Source organism: Lingula anatina, chromosome 6 (genome assembly GCF_051362555.1).
Source record: "Lingula anatina isolate TDL-2025a chromosome 6, LinAna3.0, whole genome shotgun sequence".
Taxonomy (NCBI): domain Eukaryota; kingdom Metazoa; phylum Brachiopoda; class Lingulata; order Lingulida; family Lingulidae; genus Lingula; species Lingula anatina.
Window position 1 is genome coordinate 12,772,279 of NC_141772.1, and position 22,530 is coordinate 12,794,808.

General features: G+C 40.3%; 1 protein-coding gene across 2 annotated transcripts; it reads left to right on the plus strand.

Moving 5' to 3' along the window:
• The first annotated feature begins 3,138 nt into the window (after positions 1-3,138).
• On the plus strand, positions 3,139-22,503 carry LOC106166062 (cytochrome P450 7B1). Of its 2 annotated transcripts, none has more exons than XM_087015150.1 (5): positions 3,139-3,328; positions 15,177-15,363; positions 17,175-18,115; positions 18,849-19,027; positions 19,937-22,503. In XM_087015150.1, exons 2-5 carry the CDS (start codon positions 15,275-15,277, stop codon positions 20,225-20,227), a joined length of 1,500 nt encoding a protein of 499 aa, XP_086871276.1. In that variant the 5' UTR covers positions 3,139-3,328; positions 15,177-15,274; the 3' UTR covers positions 20,228-22,503. The 2 variants fall into 2 exon arrangements, with proteins under 2 accessions (XP_086871276.1, XP_086871277.1); XM_087015151.1 differs by lacking the exon at positions 3,139-3,328 and adding an exon at positions 12,324-12,705.
• Positions 22,504-22,530: the final 27 nt, after the last annotated feature.

Consider the following 22,530-nt stretch of genomic DNA (forward strand, 5'->3'; position numbering starts at 1 on the left):
AAACGTTTTTCTTGTTAATGGCGTTTAACCGAACCTTTTTTCTTTTGTTATCATTCTGATTAAGCATCCTTTAAAATCGGTGCGGCAGCATTCTTTAAATGCTCACACGTCAGTTCCTTCATCCGGATTATCTAATTTTTCCGTACTTTTTAAAACCTTTATTTTTCATGTTTGCATTGCGTTTTAATCGTAAAAAAAATGATAAAACCTTTGTTTTGCAGGATGTTTGTATGGTCTGCGGTAAAACGGTCACAGAAATAGTATTCAAACGATTTTAATTCCTTATCTATCGCTGCGACAAAAATAAGGAATTGTGGTTTAAAAAGCAACTTAAAATAGTTTTGATAAAGAACAGTGTAAACCTAATTTGTATCAACAGACGTAAACCTAGGTTTTGAAGAAACCATACTTTACCTAAAACATCTTATCAAAAATACAAAAAAAGATAAAATATACAATCAAAACGATAATAAAAACAATCTATACTTATTCACTCGTTAACGATAAGGATTTTTGACAACTTGATTGGAGGTTAATTGAGTGATATTTGAACGAGTTGGGAATGCCACCCAACAAGTCATATATAGGGGGTATCAGTAATGAACGGGCAGACGATACCGGGGTACGCCATTGTTACCAGTCAGGCGGCAGTATAGGATGGAACAGCGGGACCGCTTTGTTGAAATGTCTTCATTGAAAAAGTGATCATGAGAAGATGTGTGAGAAACGTTTCTTCAGACACCATTGGCTTTTCTCAGAGCGTCACCGCTGCGAGCAGCCAAATATTGTACACCGTCAAAATTTCAAGGCTGAGAGTAACGTCTGCGGACTAATGATCTCCAAACGAGACCTCCGCCCCTCTTTCCCCGCCAGCGCGTTCCAATAGAAGCAGACGCTACAAAGCGGGATTCTTTGAAGAAGATCTTTTCTTCTCGTCAAAGTCAAGTTAACAACACGTGGAATTAAAGACTTTTTTATGACTCTTTTCGCTGTTTATTGGCTTTTTGACGATTGATTTCGTGGGGGAGACCATTCTTTCTCTCGGTTTTTTTTCTTATTACTATTTGGTTTTTTTCTTCCAGCTCAAATAAAGATCATCTAAACTGAGGTCAACCGTTTGTTGACAGAAGTGCTTGTGAGTCCCACAGGTGAAGGTAAAACTTTAATAAACCACCGAGGGTGGCTTGCGATCTTCACAAGAGAGCTACGAGAAATATGACAAGCATTTTCAGGCAAAGAATTCGTCACATTGACGGGAAACCTCACACATTCATGAGAGCTTTTTGATGGGAGGTATTATTGCCTAAATCCGAACAAGCAACATGTTAAAGTTAACCTTTGTCATTGAGTCTGTAGCGACTTCTTCAGACCCGATAATCCAGCAAATGAAATAAAGTTAAGACTCGGGCGGGATTAACTTTTAAGACGTCCCCAACAGAGAAAGTTGTAAGACGCTAATCCTTGAATTGAATACCTGGACAGAGATCTCCAGTGAACAATTCAGAACAACTAACCGGTTGATAAATAAATCTTCATCCCTCTTCATCATTAGCAATGACGTTCAGACAGAAAGTAACGGCTAAGAGAGAGAGAGGGAGAGAGAGAGAGAGAGAGTATGACCAACCAACCGAATGGGTGGTGACAAAACAACGGCATTTATTTTAAGCAGGGTTTTTTCAAATCAATTTTCTTTATCTAATATCATTCCAACACTGTAGTGAAGCCTATCCCTAAACCATCGTTATAAATACTAACATACTTGAACAGAACAAAGACAGCCGTATTTAAAGTGAAATCAACGTTATCGGCTCCTTCAGATTGTTTAATCTGCTCTTTGAGTTAAATCATTCGTTATAATGATTAACCGTGGAGTGGAAATCGAGTCTGTTGTAGGAGTAAACTACGTCAGTTTTTATGATTTTTTAATAACGTGTAATGAAGAGGAATTGAACGTTGCAAGAAGATAGGGATTGTGGCACACTTCAGAATACGCAGACAGTAGAACACACGTTGGCGCAAATTTTCTGAAAACTCTTTCTCTGTCACGTTAGATATCCGCTCTGGTAACCGTCTTGTCAGTTGGCATAGAGGGTTTGTTCCTCGATCATTACGCCCTCCCTGCTAGCACGAACCCCCTTTCAGTCCCCCCCTCCCCCACACACCCTTCGCCCATTCAGCAACATATACCGGTTCTGTCAACAACTCACTTTAGAGGTGTTAAACCCCAAGAAGATCCACAATTGAGTCATTAAAGCCAAATAATGACTCTGATATCGTAAGGTGAAATACAATGTCCCAAAGCTTTTAAAAAACGTCTTCATTCAGCAATCTGACCAGTTGAATTGACCCAAATTGTATTCATTTAATTTGCGAGTAATTTCATTTGAATTTCAAAGAATCACTCTAATAATATGTGGCTTAGAATTTATGCCGTGGAGCTGGAATTTGCGAGAAGGAATTTCGTCCCCGCGGACTCTAGTCCCGACTCCAAATTGGTCTTTTTTTTTTCTTTCAAGATCAGGTATTTCTATTTATTTCACCACAGCCTGATGAATGTCCAAACGGATTAGCATAAGTAGCTTTTGAAAAACATTATTCAAACAGATGGCATGTTTTCTTTGCGAAACCGCTTTGTAATTTCGCGAAACCTTGAAACAGTAATTCACATTTAATAGTGCACAAATTAGCCGAGGGGTTTTGAAAATTAGTGTGGTCTACTTGTAGTATACGTCGATTACTAAATAGGTCTAAGCATGTTAATATCATCTTCACTGATAATCTTATCAAATGTCAAATTCTCATTGAAAAAGATTATCAGAATTACATGCAAAATTGAAGTCTGATGCAAGCCACCGCTCAATGAGCTGCGAAATTTTATGAATGGAAGCTGACGTCACCAGGGCTGGATTTGCTTTGACACTTAACGACGGAATTAGCATTGTTTAAAGTTTACAATCAGCTTGCAACTGTGTCAAAATGAATTGGGCGAGACCAAATGTTTACTGTTAAGTCTAGTTGTTTCGAAACTCGCTTGCCAACCAGAGGGTATGAATGAGATGGTTGGGCGATAACCGCGACCTCTGATTGGCTAAGGTGGCCCTCTCTGGCTCCGCCCCCTTTGTTTTACCTGTTTAAGCTATTCTAGATAGCCAAGGTGATTCCCGTGATATAAATAAACCTGGTGTGCTCGAGGAACGGTATTCGTGCTTAAACACAGCCAAGCACTGTTATCACATGGTCGAACTAAGGAAGTGTTATTTGACGAAGTAAGAAACGAACAGAGAGCGGAGAAAGTCCTGGTATCACATTACTACTATATACAAGACAGGTGAGTGATGTTTATGTTACTTCATAAATACCGGAGTCCGTGTTATGACAAGGAACTGTCAGTGGTATTTAAACTAAGATTTACAACACAAACTTTCGCCGGCTGTGGATGTGTTTGATAGTACACCGATTCTCGTTCTATTTATTGCACGTTGGGTAATTTTATAAATCAAACAAGCGTTAGGACTTCGTATACAGCAAACAATGCACACAGGACAATCGAATGTGGATTAACATGCCATTGGATCTTAAAACACGACTAAAAGTTTACACATGGAACTTTTAAGATTTTTCGTAAACCTATGCTCACCCGCGACCTACCCAATTAACAAATATCATCGCGCGTATACGCCGCATAAGGTGGCTGTAATTCCCAGACAGTCTGAGTTTTTTATTTTATAAATACCGACAGATTTGTTTTTATTCCGAGCTATTATTGTATTCGGATTGCCAATTAAATTACTGGCCGGGACCTGACAAGTTCTGGTTCAAATCGAGTCTCCAGACCGCAGACTCTCGGCACACATACACGAGACACACTAACACGTGGGTTGGTTGCTGACACCATTTTGTTGAAGAACGTGTAAGTGTGTGTGTGTGTGTGTGTGTGTGTGTGTGTGTGTGTGAGTGAGTGAGTAAGAGAGAGAGGGAGAGAGAGAGAAAGGTGTGTGAGTATGTGTCTGTCTGTGTGTGTGTGTGTGTGTGTGTGAGAGAGAGAGAGAGAGAGAGAGAGAGAGAGAGAGAGAGAGAGAGAGAGAGATAGAAAGGTGTGTGTGTGTGTGTGTGAGAGAGAGAGAGCGAGAGAGAGAGAGTGAGAGAGAGAAAGAGAGAGAGAGACAGACGGGGTTCAAATGCCAAACCGCAAGCCTCACAGGAAACAGTTAATAATTTGACCCCCACTGGTCAAACGTTTTAAATCATTTTATTGGCCCAAAAAGATAAAAGCAATGTGTAGGGAGTTCTCAAGCATGTGACACAAATAACCGCTTCATTGTAAATGTTGAAGATATTTCGTGTTAAGCCCTGGCCGGCACCACACACTTAAACGAAACAGTTGACACGTATACCAAAGCTATTGCACGTATCGAAGAAATCCCCCTTTTCCCCTCCAAGAAAACACCGCCAGACGAATCTATTTATGGCAGCTTACTGTGGAATTCGATGTCTAATCAAAACTTCACCATTTCTGGTGACGTTGGGTTCAAAGTTCCAACCCCTCTCGTAACGATTTAACACCGGTGTCCACCTCTGTCGAACACCTGTGTACGTGGGCAGAGCGGTCAGCCGAAGACAGGGGACGGGGAGAGAGGGGGGGGGGGTCCAAAACGTTAACACGAATACACACCGCAAACCTGATAAATTACTCTACCACCTTACTTCCTTCATTCCTCCGCCTCTATATATCAAGCTACTATTCGCGGAAGGCGAAAAACAAAAGCCCAAAACATTTATAATTCAGGTAAAGACTGCGCATTCCACAACCGCTCTCACGGCTTAATCCCTCTCTCTCTCTCGTACACGCACACTGCGGTCGCTCTTTACCGCGTTATCAGTACCGCCAAGGTAAGCTAAGTCACATCTGGCTTATGTCTAATGTGCGGCCCTATCTCACAGACGAATCGCGCACAATAATAATAACACAATCACCGGAGTAAACTACTTCCTCAAAACTTTCATATCGCGTTAGGGGGCCTAACCCGAGGAATTCTCGGTCGATCTCGTGACACCGGTTGTCTCGTCGGCGTTGTGAGTGTCACCAAGGCTTGGCCATCTCCGTAGGGTAGGGCGGCTTAAGTCCAAGAGAACTGATAAGCAACTTCAAAGAAACAGCAGAGACTGTGCCCAGACTTGCCCTGCCACCGAATCTCGTCGCGTGCCAGAGCTACCAATGTCACTTCCTTTACGGGAGCACATGATCAACAAAATCAACACACGGCGCTATCGGGACCCGTTCTTGTACGCACCTGGCGTATGTTGATAGAGCCTGACCCCAGCATTCGAAATATGCAATTAAGGTTTTTACAGAACATATCTGCTCCTTGCGTTCTGCAGACACCCCTGCCCCCCAAGTAAAGAGCCGGTGATAGATTGGAAAATTGTCCGTGAATTGGGATGGAGTGAAGGGGGGGGGGGGGGGGGGGCTGACATTGTCTTCTTGGTTAAAACGTTGTTATGCAAAGGGGGAGAGAGTAATTATTAGATAAGATTTTTAATGAAGTTATGTAGAATTTTTTTTAAATTGAAAATTTAGTTTTAAAACGTTAGTTCAAACAGGAAGCGTTTGCCTAATGCGCCGTGTTTGTTTGCAAGCAGATATCAAAGCATTCCTCCCACAAATTATTTCATAATTCCAAGGATTCATATACATTGAGAAGTCTGAGAAAGATGGGGCATCTAAGATACGCGGTTCGCATCTTTATCACACCAGGAAAATTACCAAATCGCTTGGTCAAAATAGCATTAACGCTAGCAGAGTGTGAAAATATGATTACTAATATATGATTGCTAATAGCGCTTCAGGGAGGTCTGTCTTATTAGATGTGTACCGTCTGCTTTCTTTTTTTTACACTCAGGTGCTTTATGGACGAAGTATAATTTGGTTTTAATTTCCAACAATCTACAACGCTTAAAAAGTGACAGCGAGGAAGGCGCGTTAAGTGGGGATTAGGCAGGGAAAATCATCGTTTTTTTCTCCCGCTGTAACATTTTTTTCGGGACAATAATGACATCATAAGCCTCATACAGAATCATTTTTACACGTTTTGAGCATGTTTGACGGTTAGAGGCTAAAGGCCGACTTTTTCTCGTGATTTACTAGTGACATTTTTTTCTTAAAATTATTGTTGCTCTATAAACATTTTCACTACGATTTCTATTTTGACAGTTCTTGGAAAAACTACAGTTTATTTTCAATCTATCGTCAGTCAAGAATAAGTTGTCAGTTGTCGGCGGGAAATGATGAGCGCGTGAACTAAACGGGTGAGAGACAGTTTTGTTGCCCTATTAATCGAAAAAAAAATAATGAAGTAAAAAAAAAACCTTGAAAACTGTGTCGGTGTACCTACTTGCAAATGCAATACTGCGTAATTTCTCAGATGGTTGTTTTTCCTTCGGAGCAGACATCTATAAAAACAAGGTTCTTGTTCTGCAATAGTAAAATATGACAGAACATTACACCTTCATAGTAGACACCGCGGCTGCTCCACCCAAATTTATTCCATATTCTCTCGGAAAATATTTCGGCCTTTCACTTCAGCTAACGCTAACAGTACTATTTATAAACTGATCTATGCTGTTGCCGCCCCTGGGTTTGTATAAATCACGGTAACTCATTTTGGAGGTTTGCAGAAAACGGAAAAGCAGAAATCATTGTGGTGCCCGGAAACATTTTCTTTGACAGTTTGTAATGGGAAATTCATGACTGCGCGTTTGATCTCGTGGCTCCCACACCACCAGGGAACTTACAGTTTTCCTAAAATAAAACTTATCTTGTCTCTCAGAAAAATAAATATGTTGAAAGGAACTGTTAGTTATAGTAAGGGGTTCAAATGAACGAGCACTTTCTCCGTGTATAATGCCCGCAGCGACAGGGCTCCCAGCGAGTCATAAATAGCTTGTTTGTCCAACTTCCAGTGTTTAAATGCTGTAAGATTAAGTCATCAACAATTACATTTAGAAATGTAACTGATTACTAGATTACAAAATAAACAATAGGTAACGGATTGGACAAGCTTACACGAGTCTGAGGAATTCAGTTTAAATAATGAGCCGCTTGGTATACGTATAGCGTAATGTAAAGAAACTTCTCCCACCATTCAGCTAAGTCATGGGATTAGAACGAAGTGAGAAGTCAGATAACAAGCTCCTGCTAAAGTAAACTCTCATACAAGATATGGGGAAGTGGAATAACTCATAAGAGATTCATAAAAGAACTTAGCTTGCGGAGAAATTGATATGATGAAACTGTGGTTTCGCCAACTCACGCTATGTGCGGTCTTGTCGGTCCAATCCGCAGGTTTACGGTTAAATTTATTTTCAACCCGTCCGATTCAGAAAATTAGCCTAAAAGCGCAACATTCTGTCCAATAATCCCCTTGCTAAATATTTGAAGTACGTATCCAAGCTGACTTATCAATTGACGCCGGAAAACTGCTACTGTGGAGTTAAAATCCCTTCTCACCTGCTTATTTATCAAATGCAAAACGCAAAATAATAAACTGATATTTTTCAGATCACAAAGAATAATACATTTGTCCACTTCGTGTTAGGTATTTATTTTTACACGCAGAAATCCGCGAAAACTGATCCGGCGAACATACGGGAGGGCAAATATTTGTCTGAGATTCCCATCTATTCGGTTAAATTTTTTAATTGCGGCTAGCCGAGGTTGGACCCCACATTTAACGGCGCATTAGCCTTAAACTTAAACACAGTTTTCATGTCCATTAAATATGTTGATTGTGGACGTTTGACCGAATCTGAGTGCTCTATGAAACAGAATATCTTTGTCTGATGAATGTTCATGTCTGCTGAGAATAGGTATTGAGATTGCCTCTTCTAAGATATATGAATGCTAAGGTCGCATTTTATCCCTTCGTTATAATGCTGTTTCTTTCAGTCACCCATCACTTCCTTTCCAATGTAGAGACTAACGAAATAAAAAAAGTAAAAAAAAAGCGCTCCTCACGAAAAAAATACGTTTTCGAAAATAAAAAGTAAAAAATTGCACTCCTTCAAAAAATGCGAGCGATTTCAACATGTCTGAGCTCTTTTCATTCCTCTGTAAAAGTATTCAGAAGTATTCAGTCCTTCCGCCGATGAATGAAATTGACAAATATCTTCGAGCAAATACGAGGCCACTTAAAACTGATAACTTCTTATCTAAGGAACGCGATTTTATCGTGGCTATTTAATCCTTTGATTCAGGACCTGAAAAAATGCGCAAATTACGAGGACTATCACTAAGAGTGTGCTATTAACACTTTGCGTTGAGAGGTTTTAGATTTATTCGTTGCTACGATTCTCGTCGCTTTTTTTTTTCCAAAGCTTTGAGACTGATTTGAAGCTAAAATCTCCGCCCAAAAAATGACGAAAACTATCTGCTGGTGTCTCAGAATGACACAAGCAATGAAAATATCAATGTGTAGAATTCCATTTGTCTGCCCCCTGTCATCAAATATGAAACTCAAAACAAAAGCCAAAGAATCTTACCACCACCCCAATTGACGAGTTCACTGACTTATAGAATATTTTCCTTGACCCTAGGGAGAATTTCTCCGTTCCTGTCTCCCATCACTGTGAACGCTATTCTTCAGTAGACCGACTGCTCCGTCGTAAATCATGTTAGAAAGTTATATAGATGTCCCTTACACTGTAATATCAAAGAACAGACGAAAGGAATTTACACGCGATTTCCTCACGCTATTGTGTTGCGTGTTGCAATATGCGAAAAACGAAGGAAATTATTCTTTAAACGTTTTTACTCGATTAAAAAGCATCTAGAATATTTTTCTTCTTTGGTACGCTCAATGTGTATATGTGTGTATACCGAATAATGTGCACAAGAGTATTTTTTAAAATTATTAATCATCTTTTAAGAAACAGATGTCCCAACACCTCAGTAAAGCAAATGTCCGTGAGTTTCTCTGGCCTCACGTAGCAACAATTGAATTCAAGGAATTAACACTTCAACCGCGATGGTGAATCAGTCCTAAGATCTTGGAACTCTCGCCAAATGTTTTTGATCTAATGGCCTTCCAGAAAAAATTCCTAGAATCATCCTCGGGACAGTATTACTCATTATCAGGCTGATGAAAAAACCCGAGCTTTCTAGACAAGGGGAATATACATATTAATATTATACGTAATTTAAAAAATAAATACTTTAAAAATCAAAACCAAGCGAGAATTAATTTCTAGGGGTATTGTTTTTCTTTCTTGAAAAAATCTAATACTATAGAAAAAGCCTTGTTGGTACGATGCCAACGATTTAGCCGCATAGCAATATAAACAAATACTACATAAGAATTGCTATGTAGCACTATTAATTATAGTTATCCGAATACCTGCGTTTATCCAGGCCGGCTTATGGTGATAGGGAGCCAAGTGTGAGGTAATGCTCGAGGAAGCAAATTATCACACTTTCAATAATGACCAGAATCTTAATTTTCGGATTTTCCTGGCTCATTTTGAGAAAATCCCTCGGTTTGCAAACAACGGGCCGCGAACGCGACGTCATAGATAAGATTAGACGGCCGAAGTGAGGATCCAGTATTGTTTCTCAGAAGTTTTTTTTCTTCCTTTAATTGATCGCGTATAGCGCCTTTGTGATAGTTCGTATTAAATGAACGAGGTGATAATATTACTTTGAATGCTTGGCATGCTTTATTTGTTCTTCTGACTCAGTCTGCGTTGCTGACTCCTTGCTTCCCGATCGATCATTTCCTATTCTAAACAAGTGAATCAATTGTTTTTCTCATAACCGAAGAGCACCATCGCTTATCAATTCTCAGTTATCACAAATAAAAAAGCCATCGGTGATAGAACGCTTAGGAAATACGAGAGACAGTCATTTGCCCCAGTTGCGAAATATATACAAGGAAACTGCGAAAATAAACACGCATAATGTGAAATAGAACAATGTTTGAGGCTTCGGAACTTGGAACGCACCCAGACGATTGAAACACATATCCTAGCAAGGGCCTAATCTATCACCAACACCGACGCCTCGGGCGCGAAAAAAGAACCCAGCATCGCGTGCAGCGGACAACATGTTAAGGGACGATGACAACGAAAATGCCCAAATCCTTTTTCCCTGCGCAACCGCGCCAACCACAGAAATTTAGCATGATTGTCCGGTGCCTTGTAGTTCTAGTAAGAATTATTTCAAAAACATCTCCTCTACGTCAAATATACATTCCATTGAAAATGTCGGTGACATTTTATAGGAAAGATATGACGGGTAAAAAAAATCACATCCATTTTTATTTTCAAATGAATAATGTTAGTTACGAAAGAGAAATTTTTACATAAATTGCTGTAAAGTATTAAAAAAAAATACTCCACTTGACCAGCCATTTTTCCCTTTTGAGACGGGAAATCTGCACATAAACTGCAAAATAACATCATCAATACCAATATAAGAACGGCCGACAATATTTCTAGAGTTGCGCACACACCCGGTCAAGTCTCTGGTGTAATGTAGTTGTTTGTTTTGCGTTCCACGTGTCGGGCAGTAAGTATCTGGACGGCGCTCGCACTCCCTGTCACGATAGTCCATTTGGCGACCGCAGTCAGCTCGCGATGGGACGGCATCACAATAGAAATCGTCAAAACTAGCATCGCGCGATCTGCCCGTACTTAAAATATAAAAGCGCCGAATACTGACAGAGACCATAGGCTTAATTTCAACGGCCACTGTCTAACAAGCAACGTGTACTCAAAGCGTCATTCTGTGCTACTTCCAAGTTCTGTATCTATTTTTTATACAGCATAGAGAACACTGAAGAAAAAAACAAAACAAAAACTCCCTTACAGGTACCTTAAACGTTTTAAACAGAAAAATTATGAAATAAGGAATGGCATTCTCAATAATAAAATGCTACTCACAAATTTACTTTCATGGAATACGACTGAATATTCTTTCCGTACATGACTGTATTATAACACGGAAGCGCTGGTAGCCCGCTAAGCCCCGCCCTCTAGTTGACTTCCCATTACGAGATATTAGCTCTTCCCGCCCCCGCACTTACAGGGTAATTAACCAATTGGGACTCAGAATCTACATCTAATGAGGCTAATAGTCCGGAAGAGCGACTGATTCAGAAAATATGGATAATCCCTCAACGCGGTTGTCGTCTCTACCGCCATCCGTCGGGACATTTGTATCGCTGGCAGCAAGCGGGGGAGGTGTTAGGAAAAAAATTACAAAAAACCGCTTAAGCATCTATCTTTGATTCGCCGCCAGTGGCTACTGTAGTACGGCGGTAGATCTTAGAGAGGTAGAGGGGGTTAGAGAGAGAGAGAGAGAGAGAGAGAGAGAGAGAGAGAGAGGGTGGGAGGTTATTATTGTACAACCAAATATCAACATGGTCCTAACATCGCGGTCCTCTGTTGTTCTTTTTATTCAATCATACTGTTGTGAAATTAAAACCACACTGTATAATAGTGCGCCGCAACCTGTGTAAATAGACATAGGCCTGAGATCGGAAGAAGTGAAGAAAAGATAGATTTATCATCGCGTTCAGCCCCAATCCCTCTTTTAATTTCTCTCGGCTTTAAAAACCCAGCAACGCAGGGGGTAGCGAGGAATGCGGTTTTTCGGAGATAAATATGGGGTCTAAAGATTCTATTTTTACTCAGATGGCACCCTGTTCTGATTAAGTTGTGTAACAGTGGCTAAATCACTCAGACGCCGCAGACACACTGAGCGCTTATTATCCTCCAAACTAGTGGTTTGGAGTGTTTTATCGGATCTGATATCGCGCTACCAATTCCCACCTCCGTACATCAGGACGTTTTGTCAGGCACAGATAAATTAAACCCCGATCATCATCTTGTAATTGTTTCCTTTACAAATGTCCCGCCGGTTTTGACAGCGTGTAATACGCCGTTTTGTAACACTGAACAGAGCACAGAGTATAATCATAGGGTTGGAGACAAAATCCCCGTCGCCTCCACGTACTGTAGGAATGAAAACGTGAGAGCTTTCTACCTGGCTTTCCACGAGTGAGTTATGGGTTAAGTAATCCACGTGGCCCTGACCCCTGTAATTACTACACAAATGACGAGAAAGTAATCATTGAACGTTACTCTCGGCCGCCCTCGCGTCTCTGTATCATACTCCCTAGTCCCCTCCCCCCGGGCACTTGCTCCCGTCTCTGTCATTTCCCATTTTGTGCCTCGGCTAACGATGTGAGATTAATTTAGAGAAAGAGCTGCCGCCGCCGAGCGTTGTGCGGAAGTTAGAACCCCCCTTAACCTTGACCGCGCACCGGCAGGGCTTAATTACGCGTATTAATCACGGCCACCGTCGTCTTTGATCGGCGACGAAGTTGTTGTTTTAATTTCTAATTGGAGGCGGCTCCCCATAGACAATATGGTCTTACATAGAACGCGTTTTCTTTTCTGCAAATGAGCTCTTTATTAGCACTTGTTCATTCATGCTTGTGTTTAGTCATCGGATAAAATTAATAATTGCGAAAGCTGTATAAATATGGGCAGAAAGATACCGCACAGCAATACTTTGGAGCAGAGCATCCTGCAGAGCAATAGTTTCCATTAACTATATTTTATTCTGAAAAAAAGAGGAAAGGAAAACTTTAACTTGAGCAGTGAGTTTAAGGATTCTACTGAACGCTCGGCTACCGAACCGTACAAGTAAGTAAATAGCATGGCGGTCAAAAGCCCTTTCTTGCATTTAGCGCTACAGTAACGAGCGAGAGAGTTTATATAGCGTAAAAGTGGCGAGGTTTCACTGAACTTAATAGACTGGTAGGTTCTGCTTGGCTGATGTGCCTTGAAATTTGAACACGTATAAACACACGTAAACGGCCACGGACACAATACGAACGTGTAATCTTCAGATTATCAGAGGCGAGGTAAGGAGCCGAAATCAAGAGGCCTTTGCATTATGCCGTGATAGATTCGTCTCGTGATCGATATCCCGTTTTATTGAATCAATTCGGCTTTCATGCACGTCATGATTGGGGGAAGCGGTTCTCGGAATTCTCAGAAAATCTTAGTCATGTTCATTATGATAGTATCATTAGGGGAGAGAAACACCGTTCTCGGCGGGGGTAATGCCATTTTCTTCGAAACTAACAGTGGCGAATTACAGGCCTGATCGTTTTTGCACGGCGGCTTACCATAGAAAATTTATTGCTACATTAAATTTCACGCAAATGTAGGGTTAATCAGACTTCGCAGTGTTTAGATTACATGATAAATGTATGATCCTGTGAAACACTGTGAAATTATGTTACGCTGCGAAATTAGGGACACGTCTGTAAATTGCAGTTGCCTCTCTTCAACGAGAATGCCCTCATCCCGCAGAGGGGGTAAGAAAAAGCGACTTTTCTCAAAGAACAGGGGAACTGTCTAAAAATTGAACCTGACAGTGGCACATTCTAGTTCCGCTCTTTTCAGTGTATCAATCAAAACAACATTTAATGATGAAAAAATATTTATAGCTGGTCTGTGCTGTTATGCTTGGTCTAATGAGGTCACGGCAGAGTTCGTGATCGGCTGGGAGGTGTGTGGGCACGAACGTGCGTGATAACATTGAAAAGAGCTATCGTGAAATAGAGTCAGCATTTTGCTGTCTTTGTTCGATATTTTTTTGTTTAATTTTCGCTTGAGTCTTTTTTGTTTTCTGCGATACACTTTCTACGACGCGGGTTAAATTAACCAAGATTGGACGTTTTACGTAGTTTTTTTTCAGGCCAACTACTTTCTGTTTTTCCATTTTAGTTTTGTATTTATTGATAAAAAAGTATTAAGTCAAAGAAGTTGACCTTGAATATTTAACAGAATAAGCTTTTTGCTCCACGGTCTGCTAGCGGGGGAAAACCGCGAGTAAGAGCAAAAAATAATATCAACAGATAACGGGCCTATAAATAGTCACGGACTTATCTTCGGCTGCTCCCGGAAATTTCCGCAAACAGAAGCCGACTGTTGTTGTAATTTAAAACAATAAAGCATATTAGTGCATCATTGGTTTTGTGTGAGCACTGGGCGCTCCTTCTTTCCGTCGGTTCAACTTGATCTTTTTCCGTTCACTAATACTAGGTATTGTTTCAATTGCCATCGGTATGCGAGCAAACCTACATTTTCAAACAAAGGTTCCACACTCGATTTCACGCGGACTAAGAAAACTGCTTAAAAGAAAGGATGGAATAAGGAAGAAAAACTTCCGTAGTGCGAACAAATTTAGAATTCCCACCGTTAATCACCGATTGTAGTGGTCACACTAATCTGGGCCTGGGATGCGTTGTTACGCGATCTTTTACTCAAATCAGCCCAAGCTGAAAATGAATGGACTTAAGGGAATAATTCATTTAATCATGATAATTCTGGAAAATATCGACGAATCGCCTGCTCTCTACTATTTGCTAGAAACAAATCGATCTCTGATTTCCAGGGAATAGGGGGATCACACCACGCTTTAAAATAGCCTCTCTTGTGGTCTCCGAATACCAAGAATAAAACTGGATGTGGTTCAATGTATCGAGATACAGTAATTAAAACTCAAGAGAGGGCTCGACACAGCTGAAAGAATAGAGATCATCTTTTCTCGTGTAGGGGGTCAATTAAAACAATACCTTCCTATCAAATCATTGACCGGATATCAAATTAATTGTAATCTGCCCACAAGAAGGCTATTTTTAGTGTTTCCCAGCCCCGTTGTTGTCTTAGTAATTTGTCCAAATTAAGAGATCAAACTCACAAAGGCCGTTTCTCATTCGCCACCAGTGAGAAATTAATTGCTCGGTTCTGTCGGTAATGTTCATGCCTCTTGGTAATTGACACTTTGATAGACATTCTTACTACTGGCTTTCTAGTAAACGTTTACAACTCTACAGATGTTTTGAATGATCCAATTTTCAGCAGCAACCACGTAACGGCGCTCTCGGCCAATCAGCGCTCTCGCTTCCCTGGAGCGCACGTGTCAGCTGTACACCGGCTACCCATATAAGGCGGTTGCTTAATTGTAAATTAGAATACGCCCCGCCCAGAGGGGAAGCCTCTGATTGTGTTAGACGTCACGAAAAGCATTATTTTAACCAGGCCCGCGGTTTATATAAAGAGAAGCTAGCACGTGAATAAGTCAGTCTTCCCTCTCTCTTTAGTTTAGGAGGTGACGAAAGAGACCCGAGGCAGCAACAGATATCTTCAACAGAGCTCTACGAGACCGAAGCCTGGACGATCACAATACATCATCATCAGCATGTTTGGACTAATAATTCCTCTGTCCCTGTTTACAGTGGCGGCATGTCTACTCATCTACTTATACTTCACAAAGATATACAGAAAACGGTAAGTTAAAACTTTTGTCTGTCTGTCATGGGGTTCTATTTTTGATATTGAAATTGACTTTTATGGGTTAAGAGGAGGTTGGGAACCGCGTCTGGGACAAGTAAGGAACATTAGTTGCTTCCGCTTACTGTTTTTTAAGTTATGAAACTTCTGTTTCATAACATATATTTTGACAGATTTATTTCATTTTAACAAAAGAGTGCTTACCACATGTTTAAGAGTCGAACCATGAAATTGGTTATAGCGACTTGTAAAAGATATTATCATATTTGTTCTGTGAAGTCGAGTGACTGTTGAAAGTGAATAATGGTTGTATGGACTGAAGACAATCGGTTCGGATTTTAAAGTCTACAAATCAGGGTCGGTAGCAAATAATTCTGGGCGAATACAATAATAGAGTCTAACCCTGTGGCTTGTTCTTTATCATTGCATTCTACTTTTTTAATTGTTGTATGAAAACCTACGTTATGATGACAACTGACTGATCTCTGGCCGTCAAGTTACGGCGTACACGTTTCACGACTAGAACAGATCAGACAGAAAATAGTATTTGTTGTGGAATCTAATCTATCACGGAGTAACAACCTCAGCCCTTGCCCCTGAGACTCTAGTTCAGTCTTTGTAAAAATGTTTTCTCATTTACGTCAAACCGTTTTTCCGATACTCGCTGACGGTAAGAAGTCGAGCCGGGCCGTGTCTAATCGGGAACTATTCCAACACTACTGTCATGTTAGAAATTCACACTGAACAAAACAGGTGGTCGCACAGCACCCCAGACTGGGCACGTGCAGATCCTCCACGAAAACTTCTTATCGTCTGCGTAAAAAAAAAGAAAAATCCACTCAAAAAACAGAACACGTGAGGCGAGCTCATTGCCCTTAGCGGAGGCTGCTGGCATAACAGGCCGTAAAACAATCGTGTTAATCTATAGGCAATTCTTCAAGACGTTTTTTCCATTTAGACCGTCGGGAATTTTCACACCCTCTCCGAAAAGATAATGCAAGCCGATCGTTTGACTGAGTCCTCCTTCTCTCACCATGGGTGTTGATTGTTACAAATTTGTTACCGTGCGTCTCTCGCCGGGGCGCTGCAGTCGAGACGGGAAGGAATTCTACGCTCGGCTAATGATATATCGCCGATCCTTGCTAAACGTGTGTTTTAAAAACATTTGCTTACCGCTGTTTTATTGGCACACTTAAGTCGGGGGAGGTCTTGGAAAATTGGCCTTTGATTTTTTTAAAAAGATGAGGGGGTGATGCTCACTTTTGGCTCACCGGGTCAAAAGAGAAGAGCTTTTGCTTGAAATAATTGTCACCTAGAACGGCTATCACCATCAAAACAAATTTGTTCAATCCATAAGTTTGAAAGAAAAGCCGATTTGTGAATTCGAAACACGCTTGAAACGATTCATTGGACGTGATTTCATTCTGCTTCTTTACGCGCTTTGTTTGATCGTCTGCTGAAAATGTTACAAAACCAAATCTCGGCCTTTTGTGAACCCACACCTGTATTAACGCTAATCTAACTTGTAATGATTTACATTAGGGATCGATTTAACGGTGAAAACGATAGGGATTTCCGCAGTTTTGTACAAGAATAATTTGCCCTCCATTGACTCATTCAGCGGGAGTTATTCCGCTTATATGAATAAAGCATAGGCTAAAGTCTTATTGGCAATCAGATTGTTGAATGTACAAAGGGGGCTAGGGTTTGTTTACCTTGTCCATCTGCACGAGTTAGACATGCACGAATGGGCATTGCTTCAAAAATTGTTTCATGAAAATGATTTCTATTTTTTGTATATTTGGCAGGCGGCCGGGTGAAGCTCCGGTGGCGAAGGGACATTTTCTGTGGGGAAATGGAGAAGAATTCAACAAGAATGCGGTGCAGTTTTTGTTAAAGTGTGGTAAAGATTTAGGCGACGTTTTTACCATTCGTTTACTCAATCAGTGCTTAACCATTGTAATGGACCCTCATAGCTATGAAGCATTCAGCAAAGAGAAAAATTTTGACTTCAATCCCATTCAAGAACAGGTAAACTGGAATGTCTTCAGTTTCGTTTTAAAAAAGCCAAAAGCCATGGTCAAAATCGCTGGTAAGACTGTCCGTGGTCCGGCAATGGACAAAGCCATGATGCACTTCGGTGATCACCTGGACGAGGCAATGGACAACGTGACCACTGAGGCTGGACTTTCGAAGAACAACAACACGTCGGACATGTCCAAAGAATGGTCAGAAGACGGTCTTCGGTCACTGTGCCGGAAAACCATCTTCAACGCCATCTTCTACACGTTGTTCGGTCGCGAGGACAACGCGGATTTCAACCCCACGATATTCTGCAACGAATTCGAGGTGTATCACAAGTATTTTAACTACATGTGGCTTGGGATGCCCAGAAGTTGGTTCCCGGCAGCGACAAAGGCTCTTGGTCGTCTGGTTCTCCAGCCCTCATCTGATGAATTACTGTGTAGGGACGACGCGTCAGAATATCTCAAAACAATGGTGGCTTTCATGAAATCCAACGATCAGAACGAAATGGATATTAAAGCCCACAACCTAGTGTACCTGCACGTGAACTATAACACGTTCAAAGTAGCGTTCTGGGCGCTGTACCACATCTTGCAGCAGCGAGAAGGGTTCCAGGCTCTGAGACAAGAAATAGACGAAATCTTGGAGAGAAAACGCCAATCCAACAACCCAGATGAGATCATCCTGCTTGATCAAGCAGATGTGGAGGGCATGAAGACTTTAGGTGAGTAGGGAGGCATTTTGTCTTAATCGATTTTGTAGTTAGACCCCGAAAAAACGCGGATCTGCTGATCCGAGTTTCCGGACAGATACCAGAAGTACGTTCATCTACACGTGGCCGAAACCTTGTGTGCCTTCTCCTTGCCTGGTACTGATTTGTCTAACGTTTGCTTTCCTAGAATTATTCCTTTCCACAACGCGTTGAACGATATCCGTAGCAGCCAAGAAAAATGCCGATGAAAGGTGCAATCATCAGAGAGATACATAATGAATTCAGAAGAGACATTAGAAAATGCTGAACTCTGCATTTTACGTTTAGCTTATCCCCTTAGCAGCAGCCCGCTCACTGGTCCACGTTCCAGTAATGATAAACGTTTAAGTGAAATCTAGTTTTCCCTTCTAACAGCCAATCTGACAGAGCTTAGTGTTTCGAACCGGTAGCTCTGGCTTCCGTTTATGAAAACCATATCTGAGCAATTTGTTGGTGAAGTGGATGAATAAATTTTATTGCAGTGATTAATTCTTTTATAAGGGCAAAGGGCTCGACCACTTGCAACGCAACGTTAAGTGGATGCATCCTCAATGAATACCCAAGCCACATAATTGTATTGTTTAAGGACGTACTTAATTATATCAGACCGCTGCTTCATTATTGTCTAATATTCAGTTCTTCTTGCATGTGTTTGGAATAAATGATTAATATTATTAAGCAAGGTGTGTTTTGGTTTCCATTACAGACAGTATCTGTTTGGAAGCGTTCCGAGTGTCAAGCGGAGTCTTCATGGTACGATACGTGACCGAGGACACAAAATTCACGACCAGTGAGGGCAAGGAACACATTTTCCGAAAAGGTGACCGAGCGGCCATCTACCCGCCAGCAATCCACAACAATCCAGAAATTTTTGAAGATCCCGAGGTAAGGACTCGAGTATTCTTTCAAGAATGCTCATTTTCTTTAATATACAACTAAAAAGCATACGTTTATCGATGATATCGCTTAAAAGTCAAGACGCATTTTTGTTGTGTTAATCGCCAAGCGTTTATCTTAACACTTGTGAATAATATACATACAGAAGAATGTTGGATGTTTAAGAAAGTACGTAGAGAGTTGCATTAAAATTTAATGCAAATAACAATTAGCAAAAATATAAAAGAATATTATTTAGATTGACGTCGTAAGTGGTTTGAAGCGAGTGCTGCTTTGAAGTTGGTGGGCTCGGCGCATTTGATTTGAATACTTTTATGCTCGCGGGTTGATAAATGAGAACTTAATTGATAACCGATTACTGAGCATTAAAAGATAGCTGACAGTGCTCGTTACGTATGTCACTGGCTTGCGTGGTTGTGGTCTAATTTGATATTCACACAAATTCAAAAACGCGTTACCCATAGAAGTAAATAACAATAGCATGTCTGAAGACGTCTTCGTTAAAAAGTCTTCTAGTATTGTTGAGACAGACCACAGAGTAAAAAGAAGCCAACGGGAGACAGATGTGCAAACCTTAACGCAGATGTTACCGCGGTGCGAAAACTGTTCTCCTGTTTTCATTAGGCCTTGTTTTCTCATTCCCAACGGCTGGTTGTATTGCTTTATCTCCAAAAAACAAAAGTCACTCTTCTTTTTAGACTTACCCAGACGCAATTATCTATTCTCGTACATATCGCAATCAAAAATAAATAAAAGAAGCATGAATTGTGATTTATAAAAAAATATTAAGTGGTATTAACTTCTTATTTGTAAATATTGTCTGTAGAGGTGTTATTCTAATGCCGGAATGGTGTTTCAGTTGCTTTTTTGATAAAAAAGTTTTTTCTATAATTTCAGGAGTATAAACATGACCGCTTCAAGGACAAGAAATTTTACAGAAACGGCCGTGAAATCAAGAATCCCATTTTGTCCTTCGGATCTCTCTGTCCTGGAAGGAGGATGGCCATGTTGCAATTGAAGTGGTACATGCTAGCGATGGTTAATCGCCTAGATATCGAACTCTTGCCAGGCGAGAAAGCCGAATACGCTGTAGAATATTATGGACATGAAATCCTTCCCCCTAGAAAAGACGTTAATGTCAGGATGCGTTTGAGGCCCAACTGTCGGCAGGTTCAGCTAACAGTGTGAGCAAAAAAGACTAGAAGGACATTATCCCACGAAGTGTGAGTTTCCAAAAACACTTGAACAGTTCGTGTGGATACATCAGTCCCATACAAGGGATTGTCGCCAGCATATCTTGCTCGAATATCACCCAAATTCTCATTTAACATCGAAGTATTTAAAAAATAATTTATTACTGTACAGTGTACATAGTTACTCTATTTTTCTACCAGATTCTTCTTTTTTAATATATGACATCTTCAGCATCATCTTGTTATCGCTCATCACAAGAGATTTTGTTCAAGAAAAAAAGATGGAAACCGAAAATGCCAGCGGCGCGCCAGGCGCTTTAGGTGGAGAGGCGTGACCCTTCTGTGACCTTTGAGCAGACGACGATGTTCATTTTCCGAAGGAGCGTGTGCTTTTGTGAAAGAAACTATCCCGATGACCATCGACTAATAACTGGAGTCCCATTGTATTTCTGAAAGAAATCTCTGTTGGTGGCGCCTTTTTTTTAATGCCAAAGACATTATTATCTGCGAGTCGCGCACAGCTTAGCGCGCCCTTCATTTTTCTCATCGTCTGTCGCATTCACCGAAAAATGTCTTCTTCATTCATCGTAGCATCCTCATGAATATCTATGAATTTTTCATTATATATACACAAGCACCCCGCGATATCACAAGACATTGACAGAAGTGTGATACTGTCGGCTGCTATCAAAAGCTTTGACTTCTATAGACCAGGATTTAAAGGCACTTTGTGCTTAACTCGTCTCATGAAAAGTAACAATTTGTAGTTGCTTTGTCGGAACTCTTCTTAGTGGGAGGTCGAAAAGTAATTGGCAGGTGCTACTCAAGGCGGACTAGGTAGCTTTTCTTATTAATACATCATCTTAAGGTGAAAAGGTTAATGCTTCTGTTGAAAGGTTTATAACTATTTTGTATCGTTTGCATTTTTGTTTAGTTGGATTCGGCGATTCTACTCATTGCATTGGCACTTATGTTTACTTTATGATGGCAAATCATTTTTGATGCCCAATTTTGTGAAGTATAAGCTCTTAAGATTTTTCGTATTTTCCATATCACAGTTTGTTTCACTTTTTTCTGTTTTCAACCTAAAAAGCAGTAGATTTATTATAAAAGACGAAGTCAAATTTACCGTAGTGAAGTAACGGTATGCATTCCTGGTGAGAAGAATTGGAAAACAGACAGATAACCGTTTTGCACAACATTTAATTGGATGAAACTGGTATTTCAGAAAGCATTAGTCAAGCCAACTTTAGAAATTATTTTCACAAGTTGTAAGAAACGTGTCAACAGCTTGGCTGAAACTGGTATGGGCCATGCGCCGAGAAAATGAGATTATTGTGGTATGCAATTAGTGTCACTGAACAGAAATAATTACGAAACAAATCACAATAGTTAAGCTATATTGCGTCATCTTGAATTGACTTGCTTCTGGAAATAATATACTGAAAACGTATTATCGCCTCACGTAATTTCGTCATAATAATGATGATGATACAGTGCTATTGTAGTAGTTAAGTATAAAGAGTGGCAAGGTAAATCAGCTGCTTATGAAGTCTTCCAATACATATTTAGTGAATACCATCAACTATGTCTCAGTGTAGCCAAGTGTACAGGTAGAACATCTCAATGTCCGTCATCTACGTATATTAAGATCTGACACGGTAATTCCAAACCTTTGCCAAGACAACTTTGTGCAACATTGTATGGGCTATAGTTGTATATTTTAATGCTTTGTTGACACTGGGTTGGTATTTAATAGTTGCCCAAAGCATAGACGTGTGTCTTTGCTTGTACTATAACCTAATTGAAATCACAGCTTCAGTGTCCAGTTTTATCGTGAATACACGCTCAGTAATTCTCGACAGTGCAGTCGCAGTTATTGTGCAGTTGTGGTATATATACAATTCATTTTGCCATTTATTTTTATATTTCTCAGTAGAATACAGTGACGCCAATCGTTTTCGGTATGTTAACCGCATTTTAGCGCAGTTTCCCCAAAGTAGAACAATACTATTATACCGCGGTTTCATGGTATCGATTTTTATGATAGATACTATATCATTCTTATCATTGATCATAAGCCATCTCATTGATTCATGGTGTTAGATTTTCTAATGTTATGCAACGTGTACTTACAGTGAAGTTATTATTTCATTTACACACTCGTGCAAGTTTTACACATCAGTTTATACAGCACTCGTGTCATTTATTTACATAAATTATTGTTAATTAAATTATTCACTTTGAAATAAAGATTTGTTACACATTCAACGGTATTGTTTTTTTCTTTTTTTTTAT